The following is a 14,573-nucleotide window of genomic DNA, read 5'->3' as shown; positions in this document are numbered from 1 at the left end:
AACATTTTCACTTTTTTTGCAGTCAGCCACGCAGTAGACAGGGTATTGATAGCTCATAGCTGCATGTTTTGACTAGTTACTTATATGACATACACAATGTCATATTACATTACTGCAAAAGGTAACACATTTTTACATTTTCAGTGCACATTTACGTGTATGCCAGGAAAAAGTGTGGATGAGGTTTCTACAAATAGTGGTGCAAAACTAAAAAGCAGCCAGTTTATCCATCATTGTGTTTTTCTGAGGTGTGAGAAAACTAAGAGGACATGCCAAACGTCACTCTTTTTACTGGGCTGTGTTTGATGTTTGATGAGGTGGGAAAACTCTTTTTTATAATAATTTAACTTACAGCTGTGTGATCTCTACAGTCTGTGAGAAGTTTTTCAGAAGCCTCACACTTGTAGTGATCTTTATGGTTCTGTCTGATGCAAAAGAAGTTTGTAGTGATTTATAGTATTTATTTTACAGTAAGAAATGATGAGAGACTGGGCACACAAAGCCCACCACCATCTCTTTTCAAACTGCAGATCAATGCTCATGGAGAAGAGCACTAAGTGCTTACTTCCATACATATGAGCTTACAGACACACAAGAAATTTTCGTCTCACTTTGTTTGCTAAAGATGCCATTCTTCCTGTCCAGTGAAAGCCCATTGTGCCCAGACCAGGGCAACAGTCTAACACAGGGCACCACACTTACCAAGTCCACCTCTTACCCACACCTATAGGAGCAATTTATCACACCTACTGGCTTATTTTTGCACATTAAGTTCTAGGACGAAATCTAATAGGACACAGTCTGTGGTATGCAGGAATTAAGTATCAGAACAGAACAAAACAACAAATATCATTTATAAAATGTTTATTAAGTAGAGGTTTCATTTAAATCATTTTACTTATTTTATCAACATGCCAAAAATGTAGGCTAACGTATTTGCATGCTTGTATATCATAATAAGCCAAATGTATTTTACATATTACAATTTTAGAATCTTCTTACAATACCATGCATAAACCTCATCTATTAAATCATGATCATTTGCTGATTGTTTTTGCAGAAAAATACATTTAATGTCAAGTGTGTGTAGCGCAAGCCGTTATAACTTTTTTTTACACTCAGTAATCCATTAACGTAACAAAATCCAATTTTCAAAGTGACCCATGTAATTTAGTTCGAGTAAGATGACGAGAGAGTAAGAGAGGAAGATAAATGGAATAAGTTGGCGATGCGAATATATAATAATCTGTTGAAGGACGGTGCTGTTCACTCTTTACAGGTCATCAGTCTCCCCATCGAAAGGCACGGTCTCCATCTCCATGTGGATGTTGCTTGTCTCTCCGCTACCCACCCAGCCAATGGGAGTGCGGTTGAAGGAGGGCCGTGAATTTATATCATGCTGGTACACCACTGCAGGCTCAGGATTGTCCACCACCTCAATGTCTGGCAGCTGGAAGGTCATTAGCTGAGAAGCTTTCTCAAAGCCACCAAAGGGCATGGCAATCCTATTAGAGGAAAAATACAGTTGCAGGTAAGACTTGTAAAAGCATTGAAATTAATGGGATTTTTGCATCATCAAGTAATAACAAAACTTAATTCTTAAGAAAGTAATACACAAACCCATGTACCATTGTCTTTTTGTTGACATACTAATGGCTTATTTACCATCGTAGGATATCAATAATTAACTGTTCTTTTTCTGACTGAATGATTACAGTACATACGTTACTGTCCCAAATACATTCACAAAGTTGAATTCATTTATTGTAGGTATGTCAAAAGTATAAATACAATAATGTAGATTATTGATTTGGCAAAAAAGATGAAGCGATAAAAAAAATCTATAATGTTTGTGTACATTACGAAAAGAGAAGTTGCAGAAATTTTAGAAACTCCAAGACTGGTTGCTGTCAGCAAAATAGGCATTTATAGTTACATTAGATTTACCTGCTCATCTTACTTACCTGTGGTCATTGGTTCAGATTTATTTCAGTGGGAAAAATGTATCCATGACCCAAGATAGTCAATCAAATTTTGGGGTCTGTAGTAACCTTAAGATGTTTAGCGATGTCTTATTTTTAAAAAAAGTGGTTTTTGTTATGGTGTCCTTCCATAAATCATTTTGTTCAGTGTTATTTGTATTGTGGACTTGAGCAAGGTCTGGAGAGGTCTGCAGGTCTATTACCATTACCCATGAATTATACCCATATTGTATACTGTGTTCCTGCTGTGATCTTTGTAGGATACAGCAGCTGTATGGACTTATTTGTAGACAATAGGTTTTATTACTGAAGTACCCACGTAGTAGTGTTTCCTGCTATACAATCATTACAATTCTTCTTTTAATGTCATCAAAAATATGTTTTGGTCATGGTTCACATGAACAGATCTTTCCAATCTCCTCTCCTAGGAAACGTATTTTGGTTAACAAAAATAAATAGTCACTTTCTCCAGAAAAATGTAAACGATGAATGTGTTCAAAAATACCTAAAGTATTGTTTATTGTTTGTTTGTTAGTGGGGAAAAATGTGTTTGGGAAAAATTCTTTTTTCAAATATTCTTACTTGAATAAAGTTCACACAACATTTTATAAGTAATTAATAAAGGTTTAGTCATATCCAAAGGGTTCTTTTAAATGGCTACAATGTCTGTGTATGCTCACATAACACTCTCAAAAGATTCTAGTACTGACATGATTTGATTGCAGTATCATCAAGTGTAATAGGAGCTCATTGGTTAAGATACTGGCCTAATAATCAAAAGGCTGTGGATTTAAGACCCACCACGTCACATTGTCCTTGATCTTTAGTTGCTTGGATCGTATACTGGCACAAATGTAAGTCGTTTTGGATAAAAGTGTGGATAAATGCCATAATTAAAAATCTAATTAAGCTGTAAGAAGTTCTTTAACATGTAGATGTGTAATATAGCCAATAGTATGTGGACATTTGAATATAAGCTTGTTAGGCATCCAAATTTCCATATTTTTATCAATATCAGGACTCAAAAATTAGGACTTATTAGGACCCATATACCTCGGCTGTTTAGTGTTTACGTATGTAGCATATAAAGGCCTAACTTTAGGTGTTAAGACAGTATGTCATATGACTAATATCTATATCAAGTAGATAACAAATGTATAAAGTAAATGTTAGAAAGCAAATGTTGATATAGCATAGAGCAAGTAACATGCCGTTTAGTTATGCAATATGTTGCACCTGTTGAAGCTCTTGTATTTGGGCAGGTCACCATGGGCACAGGGTCCTGGCATGAATGCCTTCATGGTGGCTACAAGATCTGCATTGCCTTTCATCGCTCGTTCCCAGGGTGATACATACGTCTTTACATATACCTTCGTATCCGCTTTATTTCTCGACCCAGCCTTACCACTTTCTTCACCTGTCAAGATATTCAACCAGATTACAAACAAAAGAAGTCAAAAGAATTCTGTATAGCCAGATTTATTTTCATGCTGGAGATGAGTGGGGAGCACAATAAAAGTTAATATTAAGCATAGTCAGCAGAAAAACAGAGAGCTTTTCAATAATAGACACATAATAGTAGTAATAATAGTCCTCAGGTAATGCGGGGGTAAATCAGATTCCATGGTTTAAATCACCAGTGGTGCTATCATGATTGACCATGTCTGGGGCTGTGGCTGCATTGTCTTTAAACCAGGATCAAGCATATAAATAAAATAAATAAATTGATGAAAAAGAAGCCTTAGACATAAGTAGATTGAAAACAATTAAAAATCATAAGTAGTTGTGTAAGCTGCCGTCTGTAACATGTATTGTTAAAATAAGGCTTCCTTAAGGGTTCCTCAGCAAGTTTAAATCAGAATCATTTTTACTTTAAGAATAATATAAAAAGGCGCCCAGGTGGCGCAGTAGGATATTCTGCTAGCACACCAGTGTCGAGTTTCTGAACTCCTCGGTTCAAAACTTGGTATTGCCTCCGGTCGGCTGGGCGCCAACTAGCGGGCTTAATTGGCAGTGCCTGCAGCAGATACTAATTGGCCACGTATCTGTATCACATATGTGTGGGTGGGTGGGTCTTCATACGCTGTGTAAGGACCCTGATTGGCGGAAGAGACGCCCGTGCAGAAAGCAGGGGCGAGAAGAGGAGGGCTGTACACGTGTCGGAAGAGGCGTGTACAGCAACGTGCTCTCCTTGGATGCAATCTGGTAGCTCTGGTAGCAGCGGAAGACAAAATTGAGTGCGCCAATTTGGGAGGAAAATGCATTAAAAAAAAGAAAAATATAAAAGATATAAAGTTTATCCACCCCTTAAAAGTCCTCGTTGGCCCTCAAAAAGGCTTTTCTTTGTTGTAATACTACTAAACCTTTTATGTTTCTAAAGATGGGCAGATGAGCGTGTGGAATGAAGAGTCTAGTATGAGAATAGATTGGTATCGAACTAGCTAGTTAAAATCTTAACACTCATTTGCACTCGATGGAAGGAACAGAGAAGCGCTCGGGTGTCGCAGCAGTTTAAGGTGCCAGACCAACCACCTGACTGAGTGCTCAAAGGACAAAATTTGCATCTGTGTCTGATGGATGATGGCAATTCACCTCCTCATTATTGCAACAGCAACCCTTACTGTCTGTTGAGGAACTGGAATGAGTAGCGGAGAAAAACAAAAAGGTGTATGAGTTAAGAATTAGCTAAAAAAGGAAGCGGGGGATGATGAACTGACCAGGGAAAGGAAGCCACAATATGCATTGTTCTCTAGTACTTACTCTGTGAGACATTTACTGACAGGCCAGCACTCCCTTTTGCCCCTCCGGCTTCTCCAGCCCCTCCACTAGCAGATCCACCTGCAGTTCCACCAATTCCTGCCCCGGCGCCTAGGCTTCCTGGTTTGGGAGGGGGTACAGGTCCCTGCCCTCCTTTACCAGCATGACCAACCATGTATCCACCAACCATCTGTCCTCTAACCAGGCGTCCACCAACATCCATCATCTGGCCCCCGATGCTTGGGATGAACTTTTGGAGGTTATCCTAGAAGCAGAGACCACAATCATACTAAGACCACATCATATTAAGAAGGCATGCACGTCTGTGTGTAGATGAAGCAAAAGGAAATTGATTTGGTACAATCTCTATAAAGCACTTGACTTCTTTCTCACCATGGAATCACTAGTAAAGACATCTGGATTGTTCTCCCAGATAAACTTCTCCACACGGAGCTGCCTCATTTTGAACATCTTGGAGCCCTTGTTCTTCATAAGGGACAGTTCTTCCAGCATGATATCCTTGGGTGTACTAATCTTTGTTCCTAAGTCAAACTCGGAGGCCTCTGGCTCTGACTCGTACTCTGTGGGAGTATAGGGAGATAAGTATGATGGAACAGTGCAGTGTAATGACTCTTAGCTTGATGAAAAGACTGATAGGTTAAATATGGGGGGGGGGGGGGGGGGGGGGTGCTGGAGCCTATCCCAGCTTTTCAATGGGCTCAAGGCACACAGTAATACGTAATACCCTGGACAGGGCGCCAGTCCATCGCAGGGCAGGCACACACACACACACACACACACACACACACACCCATTCACCTATAGGGCAATTCAGTGTCTCCAGTTAACTTGACTTCATGTTTTTGGACTGTGGGAGGAAACCAGAGCACCCGGAGGAAACCCATGCAGACACGGGGAGAACATGCAAACTCCACACAGAAAGGACCCGGACCGCCCCACCTGGGGATCGAACCCAGGACCTTCTTGCTGTGAGGCGACAGTGCTACCCACTGAGCCACCGTGCCGCCCCAATTAGGCAATTTAACTACTGAATATTTTTGGAGGCAGTAAGAAAGCCGAGTACCTGAAGGAAATCTGAACAGACCACAACCACAGGCACGAGTTAAAGTCCAGAAAACCCTAGAGTTGTGCTGTACCATCACTACCAGCTGTGCCCCCATGCAGCCCATTAGGCACCTTATAAATGTCAAGATAAACTGTCAATAAAACTGCAATCAAGATGAAATGTCAGGAACAAATATCAGTTTATTTCTTAAGAAGCTGTTTATTCTGGCCTGTTAAGGACTGGCAACCTATCTGGAGTGTTTCCTGCCTTTCACCCAATGAATCAGACCCACTGCAAGCCTGACCAGGATAAAACGGTGGTACAACACACAGTGAATGATTAATAGCAGCATAATGATAAACTTCGGGAAAGAAAACCATGTTGATTAGTTCCTTGTGGAGCTTGTTTGAAGTGCTCTCCTGGAGTCCCATGTGAAAACGAGAGGCACTTGTGTGGTAATTGAAAAGACAGCTGGCAATTCTGCTGTGAAATCAGTGGGCTAAACGTTTGTCTGTGTGAAATCTTCTCCTCATTAGTACAGATACAGAACAACCATGCCGAACCTCAGTGACAAGCCCTGAAATCCCACTGGTGTCTCGTACAAAAACGTTATTGTGTCATGAATACATCTTTTTTTGTCCCCCCTTATTTGACCCGCCTGTGCGGTCGCAGAGACAGTGTGCAGCCTCTGGTTATATACGGCCTGTGCTTTGTGCTTGACTGATAATCTCTCTTCATTCAGCATATCGTCTCTCAGCGAGTGTATTTCACAGATGAGGTGAGCTAAACAAACATGACCTGCATTAAGAGATTTCAAAGAGACGCCACATGAAAGAGCGGCCTTACAGGTGCTCAGGAACACATGCTGTATATTCAAACCAACAATGTGCCTTTACTGATCATCTTTCATACAATAAAGCATTTAACAAATAAAGAAGAAACACTGCACGGCTTAATGTACTTTCTTCTACATAAAATTACATTGAGATGAATCCATTCCACAAAGAAATCGCAGCCTTTTTCGTAATAGTTGCAAACTAAACGTTCACATTTACAGTTTAAGTATTATTTGCATCTTTTTAAGTGAAAATTAAGCGAAATGGGAGTGTTAATATTAATGTGTTTAGTGAGGACTTGTTTACATTTTGGTAAAGACATGATTTTTATTAAGCATACACCAAAGAACCAAGACGGGGGATTAAACTATTTTAATTCAATTAATTATTTCTAAATAATAATGGATTATTTAGGAAAGCTAACCAGTAAAATACACTAGCCCACAACTGCTGAGATCCAGGGAACCGGGTTTGAATCTCAGGCTATCGGCTGGTCGGGCATCTGCACAGGATCGGCTAATGTCCGGGGGGATAGGGATGTTGGCACACTTGTAGATAAAAATATTGTAGAGATAAAAATATGGTTGTGTCAGAAAGGGCATACAGTGTAAAACTGTGCCTGGTATGTGGACCAGATCTGCTGCGCTGATCCCTAAATACAGGAGCAGCCAACAAAAAAAATGGAAACAAGAACAGTGGTACCTTGAAACTCAACGTCAATTGGTTCTGGGACTGGCGTTGAGTTTAAAAGGCATTGAGTTTCAAGGTATTTTTTCCCATAAGAATGTTTGGGAAACCTGTTAATGCGTTCCATGGTCCTGTGGACTTGCATATATTTTAGACTTAAGTAAAATAGTGGGTTTGCTTTTGACACTTATACACTGAAAATAACACAAATATTGTATAATAACACTGAAATAAAAAGTTGATTCTTACAGTTTCTCAGAACCTCGAGCTGTAACACAAGTTTAAAAGTGAAACAGTGAGGAAAATCCAGATAAACACAGATACATGTGGAGCTTTCAGACTGGATCTGATGGTTATTCCACACAACTGCAGTTTATTCTCATATGCACACTTTGATGATGTATTACCGCACTGCTCAAGCCGAGCGCTGAACAAAGCGGCTGTTCATTGTTAATTAAAAAAATAAATATATTTTTTTAAAACAAACTAAACATGTTGAGTTTAAGGGAAACGTTGTGTTTAAGAGTACAAATTTCTCGATGAAGGGCGTTGAGTTTCAAAGATTTTGAGTTTAGGGGACGTTGAGTTACAAGGTACCACTGTAAAATGAAGTGAGATTTCATGCTTTGTGGTGTAAAAATAGGTATCAGTCCATAGTTTAGCTGCATGCTCACAATCACTGTAAAATCATTATGGCTTTAGTGTAAAGGTTGGACAGTTACTGGGAAAATGAGCTGGTAAATGGGAAAAAGAGCTGGTTTAATTTATGCATATCTTGCAATCACAAACATTCCTGAACAGATTTAATAATTTTAAATCAAATTTACAGTCTTTTAGTATGTATTATTAATGCCCAAGGAACTGCATAATTGGTCATTAAACATCTCTACATCTTTAAACTTATTAAGTTACCAGGATCTATAAATAATCATGACTGTATTTTGGAAACACGCCCTCTTGCAACCCAGAACAACAATCTGACTAGCAAAGTGCAAATATTCTGTTAGTTTGCATATGTCATGGGTATAAAAAGATAGGATTTAGGTATCAGAGTCTCTGGAATTGATTTAGCAGTAGCCAAATGTGTAAAAATCCAGTAGGCATTTTTATCTTTCATCCATAGAAACACAAACACTTTAAATAAAGCACAATGTCAACCATTTCGGCTGCAATTTGTGAAGTTAAGGCACTTGTAATTGTGTCTTAACTTTAAACACTGTAAATAAGATAGGATTTGAGACATGGCACAATTAGCAGGCTGGTTATCTACATACTAGTAAGGCAGCTTGCAGTTAACATGGTTACAAATTAAAGGAATTTTTCTTATCAGAATGTAGATTATTGAATCCTAGATTATTGAATCTTGGTTAAATCTGGAGTGGTGTGGTTAGTTACTGTTCTATCACAATCTGTATGCAATTCGGGGTGGATGGCTAACTACTGGCAAACTAACGAGTTACAGCACTATTCTTTTCCAGATTTGCTTTTATCACATTCATATATGCATTACGATCAGAGATAAAGCCTGTTGTGCACGAGCCATACCATCCTGAGTGATATGAGACAGGTCAGTGATGATTTTAGCAGTTTTCTTCCTCTTGTTAGGAGGGGCGGGTGTTCCAGACAGAGGCATGATTCCAACTGTGGAAACAGAGCAAACAAAAATAGTACGATTAATGTGATACGTCCCAGGGCACCAGAATAAATTTTGGATGCCCAGATAGGGAAAGGGTTCTAACTATCAACCTGAATAAAATGCATGAGGTCCTGAACATGTATGTACAGTATGGGAAAGAATTTACAATGTCAACAAAGCACACATGAGCTTGAACATGAGCTTTATTTCTCCACAGATTATTCAAAATGTAATAAAATGCATGAAACAAATCTTAAAACTATAATAATTTTAGCACTGAAAATGCTTTAACAAAAGAGGAAAAGTAACAGCCATACAAATAACGCTCATACTACGATCAAACTCTAACCTTAACATTTGTACTCTTAATCAATCCTTTTAAATGGTGTCTCCCCTTGTTCTTTACAGTTGTATAAACATACTACATGCATTTTATTCTTATTATTATATGTTCACCAAATAACTTGTAACCTCTCCATGTAACCTGAGATTTGGTCTGTACAAATGTAGACTTAAAAACTCGACTTATAGAAATGTTTAAACATGTATTTTCCTCCAAAATGACTAAGTGGTTTTTGTTTTTGAATCAATGTTGGGCTTATCATGCATTCATTTCTTGAGACTGAATGCAAGAACAGCAAAGTGTGGGGAAAAAAGTATGACTTCAGTGATGGATCAATGTAGTATTTAGGTTTTCATGCTACCCATTTGTATTATCATGTGTTTCACCTCTTTTGAAACCCAAAACACAAGCCGGCCCGGAATGAATTGGGATTTACAAAGTGGCGCTATAGTGGAAAGATATGACAGGAAAGTGGGAAGCATCAGGATAATGTGAATAAAAACTCTCGAAGCAAGTTTAGGATATATGTTGGTACTGGACATTATTCCATGTTTATTGCATTGAAGCTAGCTTTACCTGTTACCTGGGTTAAATACGTTCATACTAAGATCTTTACATTCATGCACATGGCAGACACAACATTTCAAACAGGATACTATTTTTTTAAAGGGGGTCCACCAGTGGCAGCGTAACCTTCTGATTAATAATCCAGGTCTTTAACTACTAAGCCACTACTGCCTATAGTAAAACCTATAGCATAGTATAAACTATGATTAAGGCTTTGTAATTGATTGATTGTGATGTAAGCAACTGTGTAATATGGAATGAGAGTGAGAGCAAAATGCATCCTTGGTCCATCACCCACCTTAAACAACTTAATGTTGAGAAAAGGCAAAATTAGATGAGATTAATCTGGTCACCCAAAGGTTCAGTAGCAGTCAATCAAAAGTGTTGATCTTCTGTATCTGGTTGCAGTTAGTTAGGATGTTGCTACTCTACATTTCAGCCCAGGGTGTTGGGCACATGCCATGTGTATATGACCTCATGTTCCACAGATTTAATGCTGAAAGCTGAGTAACAAAAATTTATAACCTACCGCTGCTTTGATCTGATTTGCTGTATTTACCATTTGAAACAAGAACAATATGCGATGCCCAACATCCATTTTTTGGAAAAGATACAATTTCTAGATGTTTCTATCTAAGTGATTATAAGGATAGGCAGAATAATACAGTCAATGATCACCAATCATACACTATTAAGTACAGCTTAGTGACAAATTAAAGGACATAAGATTGTCATACATTGTCATAGTATGGTGCTGGGGCACATTGAGAGCCATGAGCCACCAGGACAGGTTCAGTGCACCTTGGTACAGGTTCTACAAGTCTCTGAAACTGTACAGCAAGAATAATAGCAAAATTCTTCCTCAACTGGTGTTAGTCTCCAATAGACTTCTAAATTGGTTGAGGTCTGGTATAAGGACCGCTGCATATAACTAACATAATTTTCATACTTATTAAGCCTTTAAAGCCAAGGGATTGTAATTCTGGAAGAGACCACACCAGTCAGAATGGAAGTGTTGCATCATATTTATTAGGTCATCAGTCAGATTAACTGTGCATTGATTTGCAGTGAGACCATCCTCTAAGAACACAGGTGGACCCAAAGCAAGAAAAATGCCACCACTACATGACATAGCCACATAGCAAACAGGTCTGTATAGTCACATTATTTTATCTTTTTACCTTTTCTTCCAATCTAGTCATATCCAATCTAGAAATATCATTCCCTCCCACTGCAGACCTCTACCCTGACTGAGGAGAGCCAACCGCTTCTTTTCACCTGAATGGTTTATACAGTAATGCAGCAGCAATGAGGAATCCCTTCAGCCCAGCTACCATCAGCCATAGCCGATCATGTCTGTATAGACACCAAGCAGGCCGATAACAGAGCTGAGATTTGGACTTCAGAGCTCAAGATCTCAGCAGAGTTATTTTGATGACTGAGCTTTCTGACTATGGCTCTAGTCATATGTGGCCAAATAATAAACTCACTTTTAAAGTCAGTGAAATATTTTCTTTTTGCAATATTGAGTTAAAATTGAGCTTAAGTGGTCCTACTCAATTTTTGGTTATGTTATAGAATGTTAACTGGTTTTGTATTATGAAAAACACCTGTGTGAATGTATCTACAGCTGTTTCTTTACTCATTTACTGTTTTTTTAACCTTCAATTTAAGTCTATTATCGACAAATTTACACCCTGAAGTTCTCTCAAGCTTACACGTTAACCACTGCACCAGTTGACGGCACCTATATTAAGCCTATTAATGGACTAATCTAAAATACCAGTAAGGATTCTCAATTGAAATACTTCTAGTCTTTGGAAAACTGAACCATCAACAAACAAGATCTGGGCTGCTGCGTCTTGTTTAGTAATAAAAGTGGTTCACGTTGCCTAGGGTTTACAGTTACAGATTGTGAACCTTATCTCACACATTATTATATCATTTAACATTTAGAATTAATGTAACATAAAGTGTCTCAGGCACTTATTTAAGACTCTGCTAATAGCAAACATTGCATTGACTTGTAACTTAATCTACTCCAGCTATTTTTAAATGCCATTTTGAAGACCTTTTAGCAGCGAGTGGTGGAGCCAGAGACGTTACGCGGTTGACATCACTCACTTACACATTTATATAAAAATTCATATTAATAAATTACTAGAAAAAATATCTAATTCTAATCTAAATAAGCATGTTTGGGGGCTGTTGGTGTGATCATGAGGTCACTGTATTTGTTCTTGTACTACACTCCAAACTTGTGCACCACCCAGCTCGAGTTCCCCATCTGCGTATTCCAGGCTTTACACTCCATATAAAATCAACAGCCAGGCATGTAGAGGGCAGCTCAGCACATTCCCTTTATCCCTGCACGTACCTTTAAAAAGTCGAGCGGAAAAGGTCCCTAAAACTGCTAATGCAAACTTTACTTAACGCGTTTTTTGATGGTAAAGATAAACTTTTTACTTTGGATAATATTGGTAACATGATGCAACTGACTGACCGTCTGACTGACTGACTGGCACATATGATTGTTTAGCAAAGGCAGAGCCCACACACGATGATCCACTCACCCTGGTTTAAGACTCCTCCAGTGAAGCAGGCTCAAGAAGACCAGGCAAAGATTCTGATTAAATCAAACGCTTACAGATTCCAGGTTGCTGCTGACCTATGGCTGGACAAAGATCCGGAGGAGTGCAAAATCCAAGCAGCACTTGGACGGCAGATCATTTAGGGGTTGGAGGGACTTGGAGTGGATTAGGGAGAGGGAAAGGAGGGGGTCAAGTCTGCAAGTGCTGATGGTCATATCAAGAGACTAATATCTTTCTTGCAGATGCTTCATAGGCTAAATATAGCAATGTGAAGAAAGAGCAAGTAGTTATTAAATGGCCTGACGGAACACAGACTGCTGAAAATATTGGCTCAGTGATAGATTTGTCCCGTTTCCTTTTACCCACCAGAGCTCATAGTCAAAAAAGTATTTTATCCTTTAATTCTATTGCATCGATATAAAGGTCCTTTGAGCTGTAAAGTAAATAAACACTAAGTATAGGCAATGTTAGTTTGTGTTTAGTGACATAGCAAACCAGATTTATTTGATCTTTCTATTATTTATGCATTTGGTAGATACTTTTATCTAAAGTGACTATAATTGAGACAAGGCTTAACACAAGCCTGGCATAAAAAAGCTGTGACCAAGATGGTGCCGAGTATGGTTGCTGTGTTGCGAGCTCCCTCCAGTTTTTGTAGTTTTTTGCTAATTTTATGTATATATGTAACTTTTTTTGTACTAAATGTTGCCAGCACCTTTATCTACATATATATTGAACAAATGGTGCTAGTTTTATGTAAGTTTTATGTAAGTTTTATGTAAGTTAATGTGTCAATTTTTGTAATTAATGTGTATTGCGACTGTGAGGGACTCTGCACCTAAGATTTTTACTCACCTTTCACACCTGTGTTAATGTGACATGACAATAAAGTGATTTGATTTTGATTTGATTACCTGTGGAGGTGATTAAACCTATAACCATTCAATCAACAGTCCAGTACCTTCACTGCTAATTCACCAATGAATTTTCAGCTTTTTAAAAGTTAAATTAACTCAGAATTCACTTACAATTTTGTTGATAATTCAAAACACATTCGGAGTTTAGGTCTTTAGTTACAGGAACTACAAGGATAAGGTAGTAAACAAGTCTATTTATTTAAAAAATCTGATTAATTTGCTAAAAGCACTTTTTTGGTTTATGTATAAGATTGTATCTGTGACCCAGCCTCTCAGGAAGCTGCCATAATCTGTATGACACAGTATAAAAACAGCTAACAGAGATAAACAGCATAGATATTTCAATAAACATATATATTTCAGTACACAGATAATAGTTTACATCACCAACAAGATTTTATGTGACATGATCTATTAATTGTTACCAACTTCAGTTTGTAGCTCTAGTCAAAACTAAAGAAGCAAATGTCAGACACCAAATTCACTACATTTAGGACACACATACAGTCCCGTCAGAATCAGGCTTTATTGACCATGTTTGATTCTGATGGAAGTTTACATGTGGCTTAAATTATGGAACAACTCAAAATTTCTCACAAATAAATAAAAACACCCACACTACGATTTTCAACATGGTTTTACACATCACAAACACATCTTGGATAAGAACACCTTATCATTTACTGCTTTATCATCAACTACTCAGAAAAACAACACTGAGTGTAACCATTTAAATTAGTACTAAAAGCTTAAACAGGAAAAGTAAACTTATTGGACTTATCAGTGATATTTAACATACCTAATAATAAGCTCATAACTAAAACATATAGAATAATATGATTAAGATTTTACACTTGTTTAACTGTGATTAGCACATTTATTTATTTAAAGAAAACAAACTTAAAGCTCCATTTTGAATACAAGCTAAACTCTAAACGCATTTATTACACAGTGTAGCACCCATAAAAACAAAATAATATGTAAAACAAATTTTGACTTTTGTGCCGAATGATGTACAAAAACTACATTTTATCACTTAATTGTGAACAATAGGTTACCTGCAGTCACCCTTTTTGGTCCTTAAATAGCTTAAATAGTGGATTAATTTGCACAATATTATACTTTAGCAATATTAGCTAAGCTAGCAAGCATACATATGAAAGCTAGCTGACTAGTTAGCTTAGATAATGT

The 14,573-nt window shown here is 37.9% G+C and overlaps 1 protein-coding gene and 1 long non-coding RNA gene across 3 annotated transcripts in view; one reads left to right on the top strand and one right to left on the bottom strand.

Moving 5' to 3' along the window:
- Nucleotides 1-849: 849 nt before the first annotated feature.
- The window catches only part of myoz1a (myozenin 1a), a 294,151-nt gene continuing 280,427 nt past the window's right edge, over nt 850-14,573 (bottom strand). The window contains exons 1-6 of one of the 2 annotated variants that reach the window (XM_062995546.1): nt 12,448-12,582; nt 8,874-8,969; nt 5,133-5,320; nt 4,743-5,004; nt 3,219-3,399; nt 850-1,505 (exon numbers count right to left, since the gene is read on the bottom strand). In XM_062995546.1, the coding sequence (XP_062851616.1) occupies nt 1,274-1,505; nt 3,219-3,399; nt 4,743-5,004; nt 5,133-5,320; nt 8,874-8,961 (951 nt within the window). In that variant the 5' untranslated portion in view covers nt 8,962-8,969; nt 12,448-12,582 and the 3' untranslated portion in view covers nt 850-1,273. Of the gene's footprint in view, nt 1,506-3,218; nt 3,400-4,742; nt 5,005-5,132; nt 5,321-8,873; nt 8,971-12,447; nt 12,583-14,573 lie in introns of those variants that run through there. The other variant, XM_062995548.1, reaches the window with a different exon arrangement.
- Nucleotides 1,171-11,354, top strand: LOC134314804 (uncharacterized). Its single transcript, XR_010012426.1, has 3 exons — nt 1,171-1,531; nt 10,943-11,023; nt 11,112-11,354. It is a non-coding gene; the product is annotated as an uncharacterized LOC134314804 (long non-coding RNA).

Source organism: Trichomycterus rosablanca, chromosome 5 (assembly GCF_030014385.1).
Source record: "Trichomycterus rosablanca isolate fTriRos1 chromosome 5, fTriRos1.hap1, whole genome shotgun sequence".
In the NCBI taxonomy this organism is placed as follows: Eukaryota; Metazoa; Chordata; class Actinopteri; order Siluriformes; family Trichomycteridae; genus Trichomycterus; species Trichomycterus rosablanca.
The sequence above is the reverse complement of the archived record's forward strand: the minus strand, read 5'-3'. Positions and strand labels throughout refer to the sequence as shown.